Raw genomic sequence first — 22341 nt, forward strand, 5'->3', positions numbered from 1 at the left:
TTACATTACCGAGTGTGCAAATGCAGATGGACTCATTGAAGATGGGTAAATGTTTTTGGCTGCAAGATGCATGAAACTGCACGTGAGTACAGAAACACAACAGTTCCATTTTTATTAACCCATTGATTGCTGGAGGCGCACCATCTGCTCAGCGTGCTGAGGCTCTGCAGCCTGCGGCATAATCCAGCTACTTGTGCTAAATATCTGTTCCTCAAGCTGCCGCCAGGGCCAGAGAAGCCCACACTGCCACACCTGCCCTGTGCGAAGCCTCATGGCTGATACAGAATAAATGCTCTCACTACATAATTTCTCTGGAGATGAATTACTGCAGAACCAAACTGAATTGTTAAAACTATTTTCTGTCACTAAGAATTATACAAAATTGTTAAGGCTTTTATGGCCTCTAGTTAACAAACTGCCTGCTGGCTTCTGTCTTGGGTTCTTTGGCCGACGTTCGCCTGATGATTTTTCTCACCTTTCGCCTGCACGAGTGGCTGGCATTGTCAAAGTTTCACCCTCCATTGCTGGTGGTGGACTGGAGCCAAAAATCAACCCTATATTGCACAAATACGGCGTAAAGACTATTTGCAAACTGACAAAGAAGATCAAAGAGTGTCTCAGATCAGCAGAGGATAAAAGGGACCCACTCGCAATGTCAGGAATATACAGCATACGATGCACACGCGGAAAAGTTTATTTTGGAATGACTGGACGACCAATTAACACCAGGCTTACAGAACATAAGCGACATTGCAGGTTGGGGCATGTGAAGAAATTGGTCATGAAACAGTACGCACTGTGCGAGACCGATTACATAGTAAAATCACAGACAAGGAAGTTCTGACTGCAGAGAGGAAGTATCACACCTGCTTGCTCAGAGAAGCTATAGAAATATACAACCACGAGAAGAGCTTCAATGAGAGAGAAGAAAGTCTCCAGGAAAACAGATCCTGGCTTCCAATGCCGCAGCGAATGACCATTGGCGGTAGCAAGAGGAGAATCACACCGGAAATGACCACGGAGAAGCCCTTGGACATTGACGTGCCAGGTACATATAGTCTGTGGCCGTGAGCTTGGTTCCAGTCCACCAATAGCAATGGAGAGTGAAACTTTAACAATGCCAGCCACTCATGCTGGTGAAACGTCAGAAAAATCATCAGATGAATGTCGGCCGAAGAACCCGAGAGAGAAGCCAACAGGTAGTTTGTTACTAAGAATTATATGTTGCTTGTAGTTTCTCTTTTACACGATTTTTTAGCTTATGCAGAAAGCAACATGCTTTGTTACATTTACATGGATAGTTTACTGTTCTTTCTTGCATACCCATTCATAACATCTGCATTTCTCTATGGGTTCTTCACTGTACTAATTCAAGAACGAATAAAATTTCTGTACATTGCTTTAGTTGTTCAAGTCATATTATGTTGTTTATAGGAGAAAGTGACATATAGATCACCTTTCACATCGCACTGCAACATGACAATTTACTGTGAGAGATGGTAAGAACAATTTTACTTCACTATGTTAAATTCATATTGTGACGTATTCGGAAATTTCACATGGCCTACAATTTGTTTCTGAGAATACAACAAACTGAGTGCTTAGTGATCCACAGTCAGATTCTTTACTTCTAATACATACACTGTGTAAAGTGTTCCATCAAGGCACAGATGCAGTTGTCCTTAGCAGATGGTAATCAGTGCTGTTATAATTTGGAATCGCCGAAACTGATTGATTGTCTGCCACAGATCATCTTATTGTGCTATACTTTTAATTATTGCAGATAAGTACTCAACAGATTTTCCAGGATAGCTGTGAAGCCTCTGTATTTTTGTATCACATTAAATTCACTTATATAGAAGATTCAAAGTTATGAACTGTAAATTTAGGGGTTCCTTCTACACTTAGTGAATATATTTTCCATCCTTATTTTTCATCCAGGCTTTGGACAGGCACTGGAAAAGTTAAAAATAAATATAAATAAATTTCTATTTTGTTTTTTACTTTTTTATAATTTTTTTTCTGATAGCATTATTGTATCGTCCTGTGATGCAATTAGGAATTCGTTTTTGCGTGGTAATTTTTAAAGCAGGGTACGACACACAATGCTACCTTACAAATTTTACACTCATACCTGCTTTCTCGACACACTTTTTGTTTCCAGCAAACAATACATCTACGAGTTAGTGTACTTTTCTTGGAATGCTCACTTGTTATAATGTTTGGAAAATGCCTTCCCACAAACCTTAGAGGATTCTTATCAGAACACCTTCCTCTGCCAGCTTTTCTCCACTCTGATGCATCCGTTTAAGTAAGTTCTCTTACCAGCGACAGATGAAACTCTGCTATTGACATTTTACGATGTGTTGGTGACTTGTGTAGGACATGAGCACTTAAAACACATAGATTGAGAATGTGAAAAACGAACTACTTATACCAATTCATTATTTTCCGTATATATCCGACAGAGCTAAGCAGTACATTGAATGGTCAGCTGCTCCCATATTGTAGCTGTACACTACAATGCTTTGTGGTTTCTTAATTTCCTCTCCAGTATTCCTATCAGTCTTTCCCGTGTTAACCATCTCTGTGGTGTTTCATGTGGTCAACATCCACACAACCCTTTTGTCACACCACTTTATAGCAAGTATTTTATTAGTACGCATAAATCGAATATCTCCTCGTTTCAGTTTCCTCTGAAGTTTCGACACATTGCATCTGTTCTTATGGACAGTACCACATGCATTCAGCCCATGACTGTGAAGCCAGGAAAATAAGTCGGGGCTTGAGTACCAGTTATCGAGGTAGAGGGTATGTCCATGCTCTAACTTGGGCTTTGTAAGTGTAGCCACTATGTAAACACTTTTCCCCAAATTGTGGAACTCAAGTTTCTGTTGATGTACTTGTCCAAATGATGAAATGTAAGACACAGCCAGTCTTACAATCACATAACACACGTTTTTATTCCGAGTCTACTCTGTTTCGATGGAATCAATTGTCTGAAAGATAAGCGTCCTTTTAATAATAACAAACTTTCATCAATGCAGAGTTTCTGATGTGGATTAAATGCACAATGTAATGCTGTACGAACTTTGTCGACAATGTTCCTAATTTTGAATAATCTGTCTCCTCCAGTATTGGCAGAGTTGTCACTGAAATGTAACATTCTCATAAGTAACAAAAAGCGGTCTCTTGACTATGTTCACTACAAATTTGAGTATTTAAAAGGACATCTCTACCCAGTGTTCACTACTTCTCATTTTTTTCCACGCGAGCCATCAGAAGACAAACAGCTATGAAACAATACATTTCTTCATATCCAGTATCTTTCCACTTTGATATTCAAGAATACACTGATTCTGGAGTATTCGCCAGCTATATATTTCTGTACAGAATAACATAAAAACTGACAGAATACTTGGCTCATTCCCTATTTGACACACGTTCTGATAGCGTATCATCAAATGTGTGATTAACTGGCTGAATATCATTTTCTTTCTAATCAAATTTATCACTAAGACGTGATTTCTTCATAGGCATTTCACGATCACTTTCTGATTCTTCAGATTCAGAATGACTAACATCTCTCGTTGAAACATGAGACTGCATTGACACCCCTGCTAACATGGATGATTTATGACTACAACTTTCCGATTCTTTGGAAGGGCTATCACTTTCATCAAAATCAAGTAGTTCATCCTTACTGTTGCTCCTCGTATGAAACTCCATGATTTCTTCTTCAGTGCACCCACAACGCCTTGCCGTATTCATTGTAAAATACAGGACGGAAAGAACACTGATGTAAATCCTGATGAACAGTGAACTGTAGTGCAAAGCCTAGGCTCACAACAGAGAAAGAATCAGCCGACATGCTAGCAGCCAGAAATATGAAAGACTACTGAGACATGAGGCGGGAAGTCCGCTGTGCAACTAAACTTGCCATTAGCACCCAGGGAGCGGCAGGCGGCATGACGAGTAAACTCATCAACAACAGACAAAGGGTTAATACCTCAAGCCAGAAACCCAAGTACAAACTCACATGCTGAGGTCTTGCAGTATAAATTCTTTTTCTCTGTCATCTGCTGATAACATATGTGACCTGTTCACCAGCTAAATATATGGATATCCGTGTGGAAACCCAATTAAGACCTTTGTCAGAAAGTGAGAGAGTTGTAAGACATCAGAAAATACAACTTATCTCATGGAAAGGGGAGGTACATGAAAGTGTTTAGAGGCATATGAATATTACTATTTGCAATGCATGTAACATTTATCAAGTCAATGTGAAAAAAAGGAAAAGGAAGCATGTAAATTTAAGGCTGCTTCTCATGACAGAATTTCTGGAAACTCATGGGAAAAGGGCTGCAGTATAGGACTGTATTTTGAATACTGCTTTACAGTATATCACACTGAATGTTCATTTCAAGTGATCATGTGCTTTTTAAATTTATAACAAAATACTGCTTTCCTTTACTAGTCAGCTGTGTAAACTAGGTACAAGCATGGAAATTACCGATTTGAAGGGTTAACAACTCTACTACATAATCTTTTCCAATTTTAAATTGTTAGCCTGGAAACCTAGGCATAATTATCAGAATGTCATTGCTCCTGGTACAGGGTTTGTACAAAAAGTAATGAGACTGATTTTTTGCTGACGCGACTGTACTTCACAGCATGTGCAAGCCCAGGGGGATTGGTGGTAGAGGTGTCTGGCTGAAAACGCCAGTTACCTGCGGGCTCTTGTCTCAGCAACATAGTGCATTACGTGGACACGTCGCAAAGTCATCGTTTGTGATGCAAAATGCAACAGATGATTGAGCAACGTTACGCCGTCAAGTTTTGTGTGAAACTAGGAAATGTTGGATATGTGTAGACAAGCCTACGGTGGTGATTGCCAGTCAAAAGCCAAGGTTTTCAGGTGGGTGAAGAGCTTTAAAGAGGGCCAGGACAGCATTGAGGATGAGAACCCTTCTGGACACCTGTCAACCAGCAAAACTGATGAAAACATCAACCGTGTGCAAATTTTATTGAACACCAACTGTCAGATGAGTGTCGGGATGATAGCGGACGACCTCGGACTTGATAAAATGACATTGCACGATCGCAGGTTAATGTAAGTCTGAGATAAGTCATCGCAAATGTGAAATACTGGTACATTAATAACGAATGTAACCGTCAGAGCGTTGAATGCAAGTCGGCAAACAAGTATGCACTGTGTTATAAAGGTTCCAGATGTCAGTATATGGGATGGAGTTCCATGCTTTTTCCACTTTTTGGGTTGCTACAGGGATGGTTCATGCTGGTTATGGATGATGCTGGCGTTGTCTTCTGATGACATTCCATTTGGGCTTGACTGGAGACAAATCTGATGACCGAGCAGGCCAAGGCAACACGTTGACACTCGGTAGAGCATGTTAAGTTACAACAGTGGTATGTGAGCAAGTGTTATCCAGGGGAATGCTGTTCATGAATTGCAGCACAACATGTTGAATCACCAGACTGACATACAAATTTACATTCAGAGTGTGAGGGATAGCCATAAGAGTGCTCTCACTGTCATACAAAATTGCACCCCAGACCATGACATACAAATTTACATTCAGAGTGTGAGGGATAACCACAAGAGTGCTCTCACTGTCATACAAAATTGCACCCCAGTCCATAACTCCAGGTCCAGTGTGTCTGGCAAGCAGACAGGTTCATTGCAGGCTCTCAACTGGCATCCTAACCAAAACACAGCCATCACTGGCAAGGAAGCTGAACCAGCTTTCATCACGAAATACATGAGACCTCTGAACCTGCCCTCCAATGAGCTCTCACTCGACACCATTGAAGTTGAAAATTGGTGGTGGCGGTTTGGGTCAGTGGAATACACACTACAGGGCATCTGGCTCACAGCTGTCCTTCAAGTAACCGATTTGTTAACAGTTTGCTGTGTTACAGTGGTGTCAACTGCTGCTCAAATTACTGCTGCAAATGCAGTACGTTGTGCTAGAGCCATACACTGAACATGATGGTCTCCCTTCTCTCTAGTGCCATGTGGCTGTCCGGAGATCAGTCTTCTTGTGACAGTACATTCTCACGACCACTACTGCCAGCAATCGTGAACAGTGGCTAAATTCCTGCTAAGCCTTTCTGCAGTATTGCAAAGCATGTGGTTAAGTGCCAGATTTCAAAGCTAAAGGCAAAGTTGCAGCATGGTATGTAGTCTATGTTTTTGTACGTTTCCTATAACTAGCTGGGGAAATCAGTTATAAGTGCGGGAGAAGTTAAAGGCATCTCACTTCTTACATGATTGTGCCAAATAAAGCACTGCAATTGTCAGAGAACATTCAGGGCGAAGATAGCTATACTTTTTTATGTCAATACAGAGGTGGTAGAACTTCTTTTAAAAAAGTGGAGAACAAGGAAATGTTTTTTCTTCGTGGAAGAGTCAGTTATTTGTAACTCAAATTTAGTGCCAGTTAAATATTTTCTTGTAATATTATTGGTCAGAGCCATAACTTTTCTTGTCAACATAGGAGGATATGTATTTCATTGTTCTTAACTTATACTTCCTGCTTTGCATGTTGAAACTAATAATTTTCTGTTACTTTAAATTTTACCAGAATTTTCAAATCTTTCCACACCCTTCTAACAGTTTAATCCTCTTCTACAACAAAATCTGCTTATATTTTACAAAAGACAAAGCAATTTTTACACATAAATCATTACTAGGAATTTGGATATTTTATTCCCATGCAATAAGTATTACATAATACCAGATAGGGTTGATAGAAGAGATAGAAAAGATCCAACGGAGAGCAGCGCTTTAGTAATCGCGAAAGCGTTACGGAGATGATAGATAAACTCCAGTGGAGGACTCTGCAGGAGAGACGCTCAGTAGCTCGGTACTGGCTTTTGTTAAAGTTTCGAGAGCATACCTTCACCAAAGAGTAAAGCAGTATATTGCTCCCTCCTACGTATAATCTCGTGAAGAGACCATGAGGATAAAATCAGAGAGATTAGAGCCCACACAGAAGTATACCGACAATCCTCCTTTCCACGAACAATACGAGACTGGAATAGAAGGGAGAACCGATAGAGGTACTCAAGGTACCCTCCGCCACACACCATCAGGTGGCTTGCGGAGTATGAATGTATATGGATGTAGATAGATAGATAGATAGATTTTTTCCCCAAATGTATCGATAACTCTCATGGAAATAGACGATAGCCAGCTCAGCGCACCTATCTGAACTTCCCACACTGTCAGTCCACTTGGAGTAACTCAGAAACTCTGAGAAAATTGGTGCAAAGAAATCCCCTCTGTGATCAATACTATTTCAGACATTCTGAATTTCTTACAGCAGAGAATGTGTATCAGTTCATTGATACCTGCCATGTTCTTGGCAAAGAATAAAATATACTATAAAGAGTGCGATTCTCACTGGACATCAACAGGATAGAACAAAAGGTCCATTACTTTCTAATAGTGAGCAGTGAAAGTGAGGTCATGAATACTGCTCATGTTACAAAAAGTCACATTACAGTATCAGCATTATGGAACTAGCAGTGATACTAGAATTTATTTGTGGTCAAAGCAAAGTTCACAGTGGATGTTCTTGACAAAAGCCTGATAGTAAGTTCTGCTCACAACTGAGATCTGAAAGAATAGGAGAAGTGCCTAAAATTTGAAAACATCAATATATTGTATTTTGTTGTGAAGATATATAGAGATATGTCAACCAATACTTAGAGAGCAACACAATGTGTCTTTTTGCTTAATATTTTGTCTCTTGTTTTCTTTCTGAGTACGAAAAATGTCAAAGAATGTATTTTTCTTCTTCAATAGAGCCGACTTCTTCAACAATGCTTTTGATGAAAATTGTTTAACATCTCTTTCTTCTTATTTATGAACACTGTAGGCTTTCTTCTCTGCCCAGGTATTATAAAACCAAAGTAATTTGCAACTGATATATTTGGTAGAAAAACACTCACAGGAAGATATCCTAGTTTTCTCGATGAAAACAAAGTATGCAAACAAATAAAGATTACAGAATCCACTACTATAGCATTACAGCAGGAGTGGGCATATTGAGAATAGGTTAACTTCCAATGTTAGCAGACAATGCCTTTACCCCCCCCCCCCCCCCCACCATCGGATCAGTTTCATCAATTTAGACAGTTTACGCCAATACCTCCATTTGAAACACGTTCTTGAATATTTTCATGTTCTATTGTTCTAGTCCCTGACTGGACGTCATGTGAATTTACCTTGTACGGAATGAACGCATGCACAATCCCCCCCCCCACACAGTAGAAACCAAAATTTTGTTATCATATTTTAACGTATTAGCTCATACAAGGTATGTTCCTACAACACAGATGTATGTGGAGCTAGTGCATAAGAGATTGAAGTACAGCAACAAACAGGTACCAGATCAGAAAGGATAAATGCCATCTTGGTCTTAATCATGCAACTCCATTCAGTCTTTGCTTGATGCTATAGCACTGAAATAGTTGTAGGCCTTTCTACATCATCCATCCAAAAAACTTCCCAGACTGATTTAATTCCTGGTGTATAAGTGACATCAGCGCAGTAACTGTCGTGGCAACTTGAACTGACAGCTATAGTGTATTCCACCAGTTAGATATGAGAAGGTTGTGTTAAGTAGTGGATGTGGAGCTGTAGAGTATCAGTCCTGTTGTGCCACAAATCACAATGGAACATCATCTCTAAATCAAGTGTTCAAAACATTCTCCAGAAAGTTTTGAAGAGGAGTAATGTCTGTGGAAAGTTTGTTCCACGCACTATGAGTCCTGGAGAAAAACAACAACAGGTTGATGCCCACCACAACTGGACTGAAATGAGGACAATTCTTTTCTGGAAAAAAGTCATCACAGGTGACAAGAATTGGTGTTATCAATATGAATCGACCACAAAATGACAAAGTGCAGAAATATACATCTGCTGGAGTGTCAGCGCTTTGATGACATAACAGACATTCAAGCCAGTGTGACATGCGAGTTGAACAACAATACCAAAGAAGGAAATTTCTGACAGTTTCATGTGATTGTATGAACATTCAGTATGTTGTAATCAAGTGGGGGAGAAATTGCACTGCTCTGATGAGTGCTTTAACTGGCATGCTGAGAGAAAAAATGTAGGGTTTTCGGATGGCATCTGCATGAACCTGTACTGCAGCGATGGCTTCATGTTAGATGATACTGGGGCGACTGCAATATGGTAGCCTACATAGTCTATTGCCATAGTAGTGTCATGGATGCTAATATAATAGTTTGGTGAATGGTTAGATACAATATGCAATCTCAACAGTTGAGAACAACTACAGCATCAGAGAAATTTGTTCAAATTACTGCCCACTGAGGTAACTCCGCCAAACATACACTATGTGATCAAAAGTATCCTGACACCCCCAAAAATATTAGGTTCATTGTGCTGCCACCTATTGCCAAATACTCCATATCAACGACCTCAGTAGTCATTAGATATCGTGAGAGAGCAGAATGGGGCACTCTGCGGAACTCACTGACTTCGAACGTGGTCAGGTGATTGGGTGTCACCTGTGTCATACGTCTGTACGCGAGATTTCCAAACATCCCTAGGTCCACGTTTCTGATGTGATAGTGAAGTGGAAACATGAAGGGACACGTACAGCACACAAGCGTACATGCTGACCCCATCTGTTGACTGACAGAGACCGCCGACAACTGAAGAGGGTCGTAATGTGTAATAGGCATACATGTATTCAGACCATCACACAGGAATTCAAATCTGCATCAGGATCCACTGTAAGTACTATGACAGTTGGGCAGGAGATAAGAAAACTTGGATTTCATCGTCGAGCATCTGCTCATAAGCCACACATCATGCCGGTAAATACCAAACGACACCTCGCTTGGGGTAAGGAGCGTAAACATTTGACGATTGGACAGTGGAAAAACGTTGTGTGGAGTGACGAATCATGGTACACAATGTGGCTATCTGGTGGCAGGGTATGGGTTTGGCACGTGCCTAGTGAACTTCATCTGCCAGTGTGTGTAGAGCCAACAGTAAAATTCGGAGGCAGTGGTGTTATGGTGTGGTTGTGTTTTTCATGGAGGGGGCTTGCACCCCTTGTTGTTTTGCGTGGCACTACCACAGCACAGGCCTACATTGATGTTTTAAGCACCTTCTCGCTTACCACTGTTGAAGAGCACTTTGGGGATGGCAACCTAATCTTTCAACATGATCAAGCACCTGTTCATAATGCAAGGCATGTGGCGGAGTGGTTACATGACAATAGCATCCCTGTAATGGACTGGCCTACACAGAGTGCTGCCCTGAATCGTATAGAACACCTTTGGGATGTTTTGGAAAGCCGACTTCGTGCCAGGCCTCAACAACTGATATCAATACCTCTCCTCAGTGCAGCACTCCATGAAGAATAGGCTGCCATTCCCCAATAAACCTTAAAGCACCTGACTGAATGTATGCCTGTGAGAATGGAAGCTGTCATCACGGCTAACAGTGGGCCAACAACATACTGAATTCCAGCATTACTGATGGAGGACGCCACGAACATAAGTAATGCTGGAAGCCATTTTCAATCAGGTGTTCAGATACATAGTGTATTTCAGTAGGAAAATCACTAGATGAGTGTGGCGAGGAATGTGGAAGCTTTTTTGAATAACAATGGGTTGACCTTTTCGAATAATGGGTGGTCCTGTGTATCTCATCTTATGTTTGCTTCAAATGCTGCTATTCGAACATGTATGGGAAATGACTGGTTCACAACAAGATTGTCATAAGCCTTTAGCAATCACCATTGATGGAGTGCGGACTATACAAACCACTTGGAGAGCGACTTCCATGAAACATATTCAAGTCCTCTTTGATTCTAGGCAATAACGTTTAGAGAATCTGGTCAGAGTATATGAGTGCTTCACTCTATATTAAATACATACTCTCAGACTTTGAGAATTCTCATGAATCTAATCTGTGGAATAATGTTCATTTAAGTCACATGCAGCTTTCTGAACATTGCAATTATCACTATCTCAGAGTGCTTTATTTCATTAAAAAGTTTGTTCAAACTCGTATGTACACACAAGTATCATGAATACTAGCCGTATAGGAAATTACTTGCCACATTCTTGCCTTTTATTTTATCTTCTGACAAAACTAACAGTATCTTGAAGTGAAGGAAACCTGTGGGATGTTCTCATTAGTTCCACAGTCCCTTTACATACAAATCACAAATTTGCCTGAACACAAGTTCAAACAGTAAGATATTAGAAACTGACAGTACTGCAATTTTGAAAATTGTAGTGTACATATACCTGTGATATCCTACTTTTCACCCACTAAGCAAGTGCAATTAAATAGATTATATAAAGCTAATGCTGTTTCCACAGTATTGCGGTATTTTGGTGTGTGTGTGTGTGTGTGTGTGTGTGTGTGTGTGTGTGTGTGTGTGTTTTATTAACACAGTTCATTCAAGATATTGCACACCATGAACAGGAAACGTTACACCTTTTTTTTCCAGATTATCAATGTTATTTTCCTGTATTTTCTGAGAGGAGTTATCAAAAATATTATAAAAGTTTTTATAAAAACAGAAAAAATACTAATATATTAAATGTAGATGCAACTATGGTTCTTTTGTGCAAGACATTTACTAAAAAATATAAGCTTCTTTTAACAAAACATAAGAAAATATAAAACTTGTGAGACAGCATTTTGGATCTAGTTAACTAAAGTAAATATCTTATAAACAAATATGTTGGTGTATAGTCATTCAAGAATAAGAGATACACTCTCAGGTATCAAACACATCATACTACTGAAGCAAACGCGAAGTGCAGCCCCATACAAGTTAACCTTCAGAAGAGAGTTTCACATTATTCTCTACAAGTCTACAAATATGAAAACAGAGACAGTCTAAAGTAGTACTCCAACAAAAGTGCATAAGAATAACATGCTTTGAAGTGTCTCTCTGGTGATAAGTTATAGCACACTAGTCAACTATTTTTACTAAGACAGAATGTCCACTACTTCCAAAATGTACACGTGCAAAGGCATCTCCAAATATCTTGCATTGGATAGCATGATAAGTATCCATAAATACACATCACATTGCCAACAGACAAATGGGTAGTAGCATAAAACTTGGGATGTAGCACAACAATACAGGAATTTTGGTTTAAACTGTAACCAAATTTACATTAAGCTTTAAATCTTTCAATCACAAAATAAAATATTCTTTTTTCCTTAGTGCTGGAAAAACAATATATGCAAACACCATTTTAGATACACTGCACTATCCTTAAGAATCTCTCAAGACTGGATGAAAAAGGCTGCAGAGTTCATGTGTAATGTCCTTTTTAAATAACAGTGGCACAATTGTTTCTTCCTACCTCATTGCATAAAAGCAACAAAAGCAGAGATTTTAAACCTGGTAACACTGATTCAATGATGATCTTTCAGTCAGCAAGAAATGTGAATAAATTAGTGCAAAATCTGGTGTAGAAGATCCTCCTGAGCCTGAATAATTAATATATAACAATATTACAGCCATTAACAAGAATTAGTACACATTTATATTGTCTTTGAAAATAAATAATTGACTAAAATATCCTTGAAAAGTAAATAAATTTTAACGATTTCCAACGTACAGCATGAGATCTTCAAAAGTTTCTTGACCTATTGAAAACTACATTCTATGTTCATTAAATTACATTGTCACTTGTACAACAGCAACATAAATAAAGTAAATAAGGGCTATAACACATGCAAATATTGCATATTCCAACGATAAGCAGCCAAAAAACCATACTATAAGAACAACGAAAAAGAAACAGACGATTCTCACTAAAGACATCAATTGCTCAAAGATAACTTTCTATGAGTATGTACTGCCAAACAATTTAAGACAGTAGAAGTGCTGTGACACGTCATTCATCTCCACTACTCAAGGAGTAGTGAACCAAAGTAGTCCCACATGATTTATAATTATTTATTAACTCATAACCAAATTTGGTTTAACCCACATTTTGATAACAATAATTAAATAGCACAGCTAACATAACTCACACTCAAATTATAACAATTTTAATGATTTGTAAATAATTTGTATAAAAGAAACAATGATATCCTAATAAATAGAATAACAGCACTGTTTTGGAATATGGAAAAAAAAAAAAAAAAAAACCGTTTGCACTATGTACAAAAACGTCTGTTATGGAACTCCTGCCATATCATGAATCTCTGGCACTAGTCTGTAAAATATATTATAAAATAAATATATAAACACCTCAGTCAAATAAAAAGTACATTTCTACTCTTTCTGGATATTAAATCTATAAAGCCTATCAGTAATGTAATAATTCTTTCTAAGCATCAAAATGAAAAAGAAAGTAACTTGTGAACATGGAAAAATAAAATAAGTTTCTCAATTTTTAGTACATTTTATGACTCAATATTGACACGGACATCAATATTACAGTAGACTGTTTTCAAAATCTCTCTGCTCACATTGAAACTACAAGCAAAAAAAGTATAGTTAGTTTCTGAGCAAAATGAGTGTCTGAGCACACTGTATAACAAAGCAGTATGGCTGATTTTATTAAGTACTGACGCAGCCTTTCAAATACCACAGAAATACAAGTAACACATTTTTTTCTTCAACCCTTATGTAGTTATGCTGATAAATAAAAAATTGTAAGAGCCTGTAATGTTTTCTTCATACTGTTATAAACTGAAAAACAACAGCTGGACTAACTGACTGCTTTGCGAAAGAGAGTATTTAAAAGAAACATAACAGTAATATCTTATTCAAAACATAAATGGGGTGCTTTCAGATATTTAACTCTTTTCAGTCTACATATCAACAGCAGCACTACCTGCATTACAAAGCTTTGCTTGTTTTCACATACAGCACTCGACACTGTGTGTGTGTGTGTGTGTGTGTGTGTGTGTGTGTGTGTGGAGGGGGGGGGGGGAGGGAAAGAGGGAGGGAGGGGGAGGGGGAGGGAGAGAATGATCTATCCACAAATCTGCTTCACAGTCTAACCTAAACTCAATCAAATTAATATTTCAACAAGAAACTTCTCAATATAATTAATACCACAAAAACCAGGAACCTACATGTTAGTTTCTCCATGAGCCTGTACCATTAAGTATTTTATAAAAATGTACCAATCACTGCAACAAATGGGCAACGTGACTTATGCTCTGTTAGATGTGAGAAACCTCATTAAGGGTGTCCCACACTGACAAAGACATGACATACACACCACCAATTATTGTGGAAGATATTGGATAGTTTATTGATAAAATATAACGTTCACTTCGACTACCTGGGAGAATATTTAAAAAGTTAGAGCCAAGAAATACAGTAACCTTATATACAAACTAAATGGGAAAATATTTGAACATAGAAAAGCACACATGTTGTCTAGAGACATTGTAAGATCAAACTAATTAGGAAGAGGCGGGGTACCACTATAACAGTATTTGAAAACCTAATCTGAAATAGCACAGACAACAATCGTTTTCAAGTGACAGCTGTGGCACAAGATCTGGTTTCCAATATGAGGAAAAAGAACTTTTCTTCACACCGATAATGAAGCTAGTAAAAATAATGTGTAACCTGATGAAGCTTACAGAAAAAGACATGAAGTACATATTCCACACCACATCTTGCTTTTGTTACAGAGCCAAATACTTAACAGCAGTCACACTGTCTCCCCACCTCCCGCCTTGAAAAACTGACATAAGAATACCATCACAATGTGTTTATTCAAACAACTATTACACTTCAATTCTCAAGCGGGAAAAGCTTTCTACATGGTAAAACTAAACACTTTAAACTCAATTCAGTATACATCTGTTAAGGCAACACTGTATAACTTCATATATGTGTCAGTTTTGTGGAAAATGAGACATTTCGTTGTCTAATTTAAAATGCCACTTCATGTCACAATTGCACATCTGAATTATCGTTTTACCTGTGAGAATAGATAGTTTAATGTCCGCTTGTGTGTGAACTGTCTATGTCGAAACGAGGGCTGAAATAAATAAAAAATGTGAATTGGACATAAATTAAAACTACAAAATTCCAACAAAACATCAAATAACAGAAATATAAGAGAGAATAAGCAAATATATGTTGTGTGTTTGCATATATTTGCTTTTTGTAGTTTGTAATCACTTTTAGCCCCTGCAAAAAATTTGTTTTTGCTTCCTCATTTTTTAACCACACACAAACACTCACACGTACACACTCACATGTAGTGGACCTTGGGTAGTCTGTTTTGTGCACATCTACAAAAACCTTGAAGTCAATTTCTAGCACTAACTTACCACATCTTTTTTATTTTTATTTATTTATTTTTTTTTTTCAAAAGAAAGTTCAGCTCCACATAGTCGTTTTTTGCCTATGGAAATCAAAGAAAAGGAATTATTTTTCAGTTGTCTCCCACATACATGCATTCTGTAGGGAAAAAAATATTTTTCAGGAAGAGAGATTAGAGAGAGAGAGAGAGAGAGAGAGAGAGAGAGAGAGAGAGAGAGAGAGAACAATAACTGAAATAAATATTTGGAGAAAAAGAAAAAGTTATTCTTTACTGAAGTGATAACCCTCACAAGGAGTGAAGGACATTAATACAGTATGATGATGAATAAAATGCAAGGGCTATTACAGTTATCATGGAAACTAATAGATCTTTGTATGTCTTTGACTGTCACAAAAATTATAAATCATTTGCTTCAATTAATAGTGAAATTCACAAATTACTATCACAAACAATAATAACAAAAATGGTTAAGATCATGTTTTAAACTGATATTAGTGTTGGACTTTCAAAAATAGTATCACACTAAAGATGTGTTTGACACAGCAACCACCCCATGCAAAACAAAAGTATCCCACAGAAACTAAAATCCAAAGCAAATGTCAAAAAGACTCTTTCTTATTAAGAAATTTAAAGAAGAACTATTTTGTTCTTTTTAAAGAGACAAAATACTGCAAAATGTGGGCACATGGGAGTGCAGGTCTCTGCACAGTGCATTTACTGATGGTATAAACATGCAACTGAAATTATTAAAAATTTAATAATACATACTTATATATCCATATCACAGTAAAACTTTAAGAACATGATGCTCTGGTTAAAACAGAAGAAATACAAGAGCAGTATTCTCTAAATTACATAATGTTAGCACAAAATGACTACACAATGAAACAATTTCAACATGACTCACTGTTCTATGCAAGGTACAATATCTAAAGAAAATAAACGGTCAACTCTGTCATAAAAACACAACCTTCAGCTTTAGTATCTATTGTTTAGCTTGCAAGGTTGATTGAAGGAACTTAATGATCATTTATTGTACCCACATTTGTGGAGCCACATTTGCTTCCTCTTGTGACCCACAGTCTTCTAAAGAGTCCCAAAGAATTTGGTAAAGGATGCATCAATCAGCATGTGGAGTATTATCCAATAACAGGAAAGGGGGACAATGACTTGACTTAAAATATGACTGCAAGCAGCCAGTTTCCTCTGTCAAGTGCCCAGTCTGAAAGGAGAATGTGGTGTCCTTAATCCTGACTTAAGAGAAGCCATTTCTTTTCCACAACCTATAGTTTCTTAACCCAAAAGGTGTTTCCTAAAATGTGAAGACTGTTTCCTCATCCTAGAAATTTCAACTGTTCCACATCTTCACCCCTTTTATGTTCTACTTCAGTGAGGTAGATACTCAATAGTGAGTTTTGTCCTCCCTCCCCTCTTTTCTATAAATGCACTGAGACAATGAGTACAAATGGTTTGAACCAGCTATTTTAAGTCAACTCCCATTTGATGGCATTTAACTCCATCAGAAACTATCAGGATTTTTAGTTTTGTTCATTCAGACTCAATTTCTGTAATCCATTTTTCAACTCTCTCATCTTGTGGTACACTTTGAACAGACATATACTTCTCTATATTAATGCGGTGGCTTGATTTTGGTTTTGATAACATGTAGCAGGTGAGAATACTTATACTCGTTTGAACTGACAACAAGCCTTTTGTTAAGCTGAAGTGTAAATGGGCATGTGCAATTGTAAGAATTGGTGCTAGCTAGAATCAGTAGTTTTTACCATTGTAAATGTACTTATTTTTGAAGTAATATTTCTCAAATGGTACAATGAAAGTGGCTGGCACCTTTCAAGGGTGATACAAAGTTTTCTTTTGCTACTTCCTACTCATTACATACACCCCCCCCCCCCCCCCCTCCAACTGCTCTAAGCTGTAAATTATTTCACAGAGAAAAACTGCAGTCATGAGTATAAACACTTGTGCTCGTAATGATATTAACTGATGTGATGGAATAATTATTAACATAAAGGTCCATATTTCAGGAAGTGAGAGTTTAAAAGGTGAAGAATCAGTAACTTAAATTTCATTACTGATGGTCAACCTCACTGGGGAATAGCAATACAATTATATAAACTATCAACCTGAATAGTTTTTCCTTCTCTCAAATTTATACTGAAGTATGCAAAATGAGGCCATGTGTACCTCCTGAGGAGACCTGTGACCTTTTTATTGGGCTGGATTATAGAAGTCAATGTCTTGGGTCATATTAAATTTTATTATAATTGATTTCTGGTTTTGGTTTTTCAGCCATCATTACAACTAAACATTTAGCAGTGGCACATAGGCATGTAGTAAGTACACACATACATGTTGCTGCTAGATTTTCATATCTAGTGATGGCTGTAAGGTTGAAACTGATACTAAATTTTAACAAAACATCAAACGACAAAGACACTGACTACCATGAAGTACGTTAAGTAAGCTACAAAATTATGAATTCAAAACAAAATGGAAATTCTGTTTCCACTCTACTGACTGCACACTGTACATTACATAATCAATCTCCACTCTAGGGAATAAGCTTTAGTGCACTGGTTGCCTACAAAGCATACATTATCTGATAAACTAAAATAGTGCAGTATCTTTATTATGCACTTCAATATCACTTGCAAGGTGCTGATTCTTCAGATGGTAAAGCTATATAATAAAACTGCACTCAAATATTATCTGCCAAAGAAACATGAAAACACTATGCTCCTCAACATAGAAAGCTATTTTTAATTTCAGTGGTAAGTAAAATGGACACAGCTGCATTTTGGCAGAAGTTATTTTGCTGTGTACCATGACAAAAGACAAAGCTAATGAGAATGCGTAACGGCGTAGTATTTACTACTGATCAACGGTAACCTACAGCTATAAACACAGAGAGAGTTTAAAAGACACACTTTGTACTACAATCTCATACAATGTTTATGGAACATTAGGAGTTAAATGTAATGCACGAATATGTAATGATATGAAATATAAACGAAGGAAAGCAGCACACTAACTGTACAAATTCAGGGAAGGTTATCCAAAAAAACAAAACTAAAAACGAATGTAAACAAAATGAAAGTAAACAAAGAAGGGCAACATAATACGATCCAAGGCAGAAAAAAAGACAAAAATATGTGCCAGAAACATGTGAAACAACTCGCATAATAGAAAATTAGCATTGAAAAAATTGTCAAGGAAGAACTTTATGCACAAAAGACATGCAATGTAGGAGGCTACCCGAGATACAATAAAGCCCCATAGTATCAAACCCACTTCTGAGAAATTCCCCACATAATTAACATTTCTGTTGATCCTGCTCAAACTCCCACAAGAAAATTGTTATTTAAAATAAATGTTAACGAAGCCTGCTTTAAGAATAAGCTCTCTTAAGGAATGATGTGAAACAGTTTGAAAATAAAACTCCACTTTCGACAAGATGTCTAATTTTTATGAAAGTTTACTGCTCATCCTTTAATTTCTGAGCAGGTAATGCCAAAATGGTAACAAAATTAATGACAATAATTTGCCATTGATTCCTTCTGTATAGACTGCAGACGCATGTGTCAAGAAATCTTTCAAGATCGCGAATGTTTTTCTTCTGGAGTGAATTTTGACTCAGCAGCAGAAAGCGTGCTGATTTGAAATTTCCTGGTTGACTTTTTATTTTTTTTATTTTGAAGTAAAACTGCTAAACATTGAGAAAAGATCTGAGTCTAGATGCCAAAGCAATCACAATACACATATTTCAATTTCTGTTCACATTGGCATACTGCCTGTGCTCTAGGTCATGTGTTACATCATAGATGACTTGAAATCCAGGAACGTGAACACATCAGTCATTTTATTCCATCCATTACAAAATGGTTGTTGAAATTTACCACTGTAAAAATGGTTTTTTTTCTTTTTTCCCCATCCTAAGATGTACCAGTCATTACATCAATACTTCCTAATACCTGTGTGACTAGACACCTTAATAATGACTGTTTCTATTACAGTGAAGTTAACAGACCAATGCAGCAGCTCTCACACACAGCAAATATCAAATTTGACTCCTCATTATGTATTAAGAAATATGTTTGAAAATGAGAATTATTGACCCAAAACTGTATGTGTGAGATACATTACATGAAATGGCATGCCTTTCTACATTAAAAAATGAACCCATCACCACATTGTTGTTTATGGAAGTGCAGATTCCTGTACACTCTATACTTTCATGTACTCTTTATACTTTCATGGTCCACAAATGATGAAAACTTACTGCTCAACAAAATACAATGAGGTGACAAGTCATAGGATACCTCCTAATATCACGTCGGACCTCCTTTCGCAGGGCACATTGCAGCAACTAAATGACACCTGGACTCAAAAAGTCGTAGCAAGTCCCCTGAAGATATATTGAGTCATGCTGCCTCTATAGCCATCAATAATTACAAAAGTGTTGCTGGTGAAGTATTTAGTGTATGACCTGACCTCTTGAGTATGTCCCATAAATTTTCAATGGGATTGATGTAGGGCGATAAGGGTGGCCAAATCATTCAGTCGAATTGTCCATAATGTTCTTCAAAACCAATTGTGAACAATTGTGGCCCAGTGACATGGCACACTGTTATCCACAAAAATTTCATCACTGTTTGAGAACATGAAGTCCGCGAATGGCTGCAAAATGGTCACCAAGTAGATGAACATAACCATTTCCAGCCAATGATTGGTTCAGTTGGACCAGCGAACCCTGACCATTCCATGTACACACAGCCCACCATTATGGATGTACCACCATCTTCCACAATGCCTTGCTGACAACTTGGGTCCACGGCTTCATGGGGTATGCACCACACTTGAACCCTGCCATCAACTCTTACCAGCTGAAATCAGGACTCATATGTCCAGACCATGGTATTTCAGTCATCTACGGTCCAACCGATATGGTCGTGAGCCTAAGATAGGCACTGCAGGCTACATTGTGCTGTTAGCAAAGGCACGTCAGTCATCTGCTGCCATAGTCCATTAATGCCGAATTTTGCCACACTGTACTAACGGATACATTTGTCGTAAGTCCCACATTGATTTCTGCGGTTATTTTACGCAGTGTTGCTTTTCTGTTAGCACTGACAACTCCATGCAAATGCTGCAGCTCTCTGTTGTTAAGTGTAGGACATTGGATAATGAATTCTCTCATGATTTCTGAAATGGAATGTCCCATTCTGCATTCAAAGTCTGTTAATTCCTGTCTTTGAGCCATAATCATGTCACAAACATTTTCACACAATTCATCTAAGTACAAACAACAGCTCCATCAGTGCAATAATGCTCTTTTATACATTGTCTACATAATACTAACACCATCTGTATACGTATCACTACCCAATGACTTTGGACATCTCAGTGTATGGCTATTACTGTGGCATTACAGACTATCGTAACTTGAAAATCTCCGATTTAGCAAAAAAAATGTGATTTGCTGCAATCTTCTTTGAGAGTTGAATTGAAGAATAATGAATCCCTTTCATATGCTGTGGTGAAAAGTTTTTCTGCATTGAAAATGCAAGGAAAAGATGTGCTTCATCACAATTGAAAGTATTTATAATTATCTTCCTAAAATGGTTTAATGGACTGAAGAGTGGAAACTTTCATGTATGTGGAAATGTATTGAAGGATACAGCACAAGCAATTACATTAAAGCTCACAAATTAAGACTGATGAGTCGACGACAATTTTCTGTTTTTATGAAATTGGGATCTTTTACAATCCATACATCCCTCAGAAATGTGCTATGTTAAGGTGTAATGTGTGAAACTGGGAAGTCAAATCTGGGAATATTAAGAACATAGAATCATTACTTTTACTTTTATTTCAGTAGGAACGTCTGGATGCCAATAGAACATCTTGCATGACTACTGAGAAGTTTAAAGGATAAGATTGCAGAAGAGTATATAGACTGGAGCTTTCAGTAATAATAATGAAGGCAACCAAGTAAATCAAGAATGTTAATATTCTGGTTTTCCTGTGAATTGCACAAGTTGCCTGCATATATAGACCAGAGCATAATTCACTTTGTGGAAGAAGAATGCAAAGTGACTGTTCTGTAAAGGTGAATTTCACCCCTCAAAAGAAAAGCAGCAATGAAAATGAACTTTCTGAAGGCTATGCACAAGTCTGTTACTGTCTGGAATGCTGCAACTTAAGATTGTGTCGAAATGTTGACTGCAGAAGGTGGTTGTCTCCTAAAATAAAAAAATAAAAAAGGAAGCTACTATAGATGTTTTTTTCCAAGTGAGACATTAAAGGACAGGTTTTTGTGATGGCACCATGATACTTACACAGCAGATGCATATAAATGGGCTGTTTGATGCTCTTTGTGAATGAAAAAGCTAAAAAAAGGTTATGATCGTGGTGGTGGTGGTGGTCGTAGTCGTGGTCATGGTGCAGATGAGGTTAGTGAAGAGGAAGTTCCACGTACATGAAGTTTCTGTAGCTGTCCAGAAATTTGATAGTGTTAGGTGCTATATTCCTTCAGTCCAGTCAATTTGTGCAGCATCAAACAACTTGAATGACTACTCATGTTAGCATGTAATGTTGAAAGCAAGAAGAAAACTTCTCTTATTGATTTTTTAGCGACAGTATTGAACACCTGTTCTTTAACTTCCTGTACTCATGCTCATTTTGTCAGTTCGTTGCAACTTACCTATTATAAAAAGCATTTAAAAGAAGTTGAGAAAGAGGATATGTATCACTAAGAAAATAAATTCATTAGTAAGAAACCCAATTACAGATTCACAAAAGATATAACCCAATTAGAACTATAACATTTGAAGAGAAAATGGCCAATATAATGTGAATAAAATGTTCTCTTTTTCAAGCCATGTAAATTCGAATAAAATTCTCGAGCTTTTGATGGCTATCTGCGTCCTCATAGTCAGGAGTACAACTACTGACTGCCGCGGCTGGCACGATTTTCCA

The 22341-nt window shown here is 37.6% G+C and overlaps 1 protein-coding gene across 7 annotated transcripts in view; it reads right to left on the reverse strand.

Annotated features, from left to right (window-relative positions):
* Nucleotides 1–22341, reverse strand: part of LOC126184547 (serine/arginine repetitive matrix protein 2-like) — a 294117-nt gene that overhangs the window by 99921 nt on the left and 171855 nt on the right. For 4 of the 7 annotated variants that reach the window (XM_049926972.1, XM_049926970.1, XM_049926966.1 and 1 more), the window contains one exon: nt 14995–15054. The exons of 2 other annotated variants lie outside the window; for them this stretch is intronic. In XM_049926972.1, coding sequence (XP_049782929.1) covers nt 15012–15054 — 43 coding nt within the window. In that variant the 3' untranslated portion in view covers nt 14995–15011. Of the gene's footprint in view, nt 1–14994; nt 15055–15349; nt 15424–22341 lie in introns of all 7 variants that reach the window. One more of the 7 variants, XM_049926971.1, reaches the window with a different exon arrangement.

The sequence above is a fragment of the Schistocerca cancellata genome, chromosome 4 (genome assembly GCF_023864275.1).
Source record: "Schistocerca cancellata isolate TAMUIC-IGC-003103 chromosome 4, iqSchCanc2.1, whole genome shotgun sequence".
Taxonomy (NCBI): Eukaryota; Metazoa; Arthropoda; class Insecta; order Orthoptera; family Acrididae; genus Schistocerca; species Schistocerca cancellata.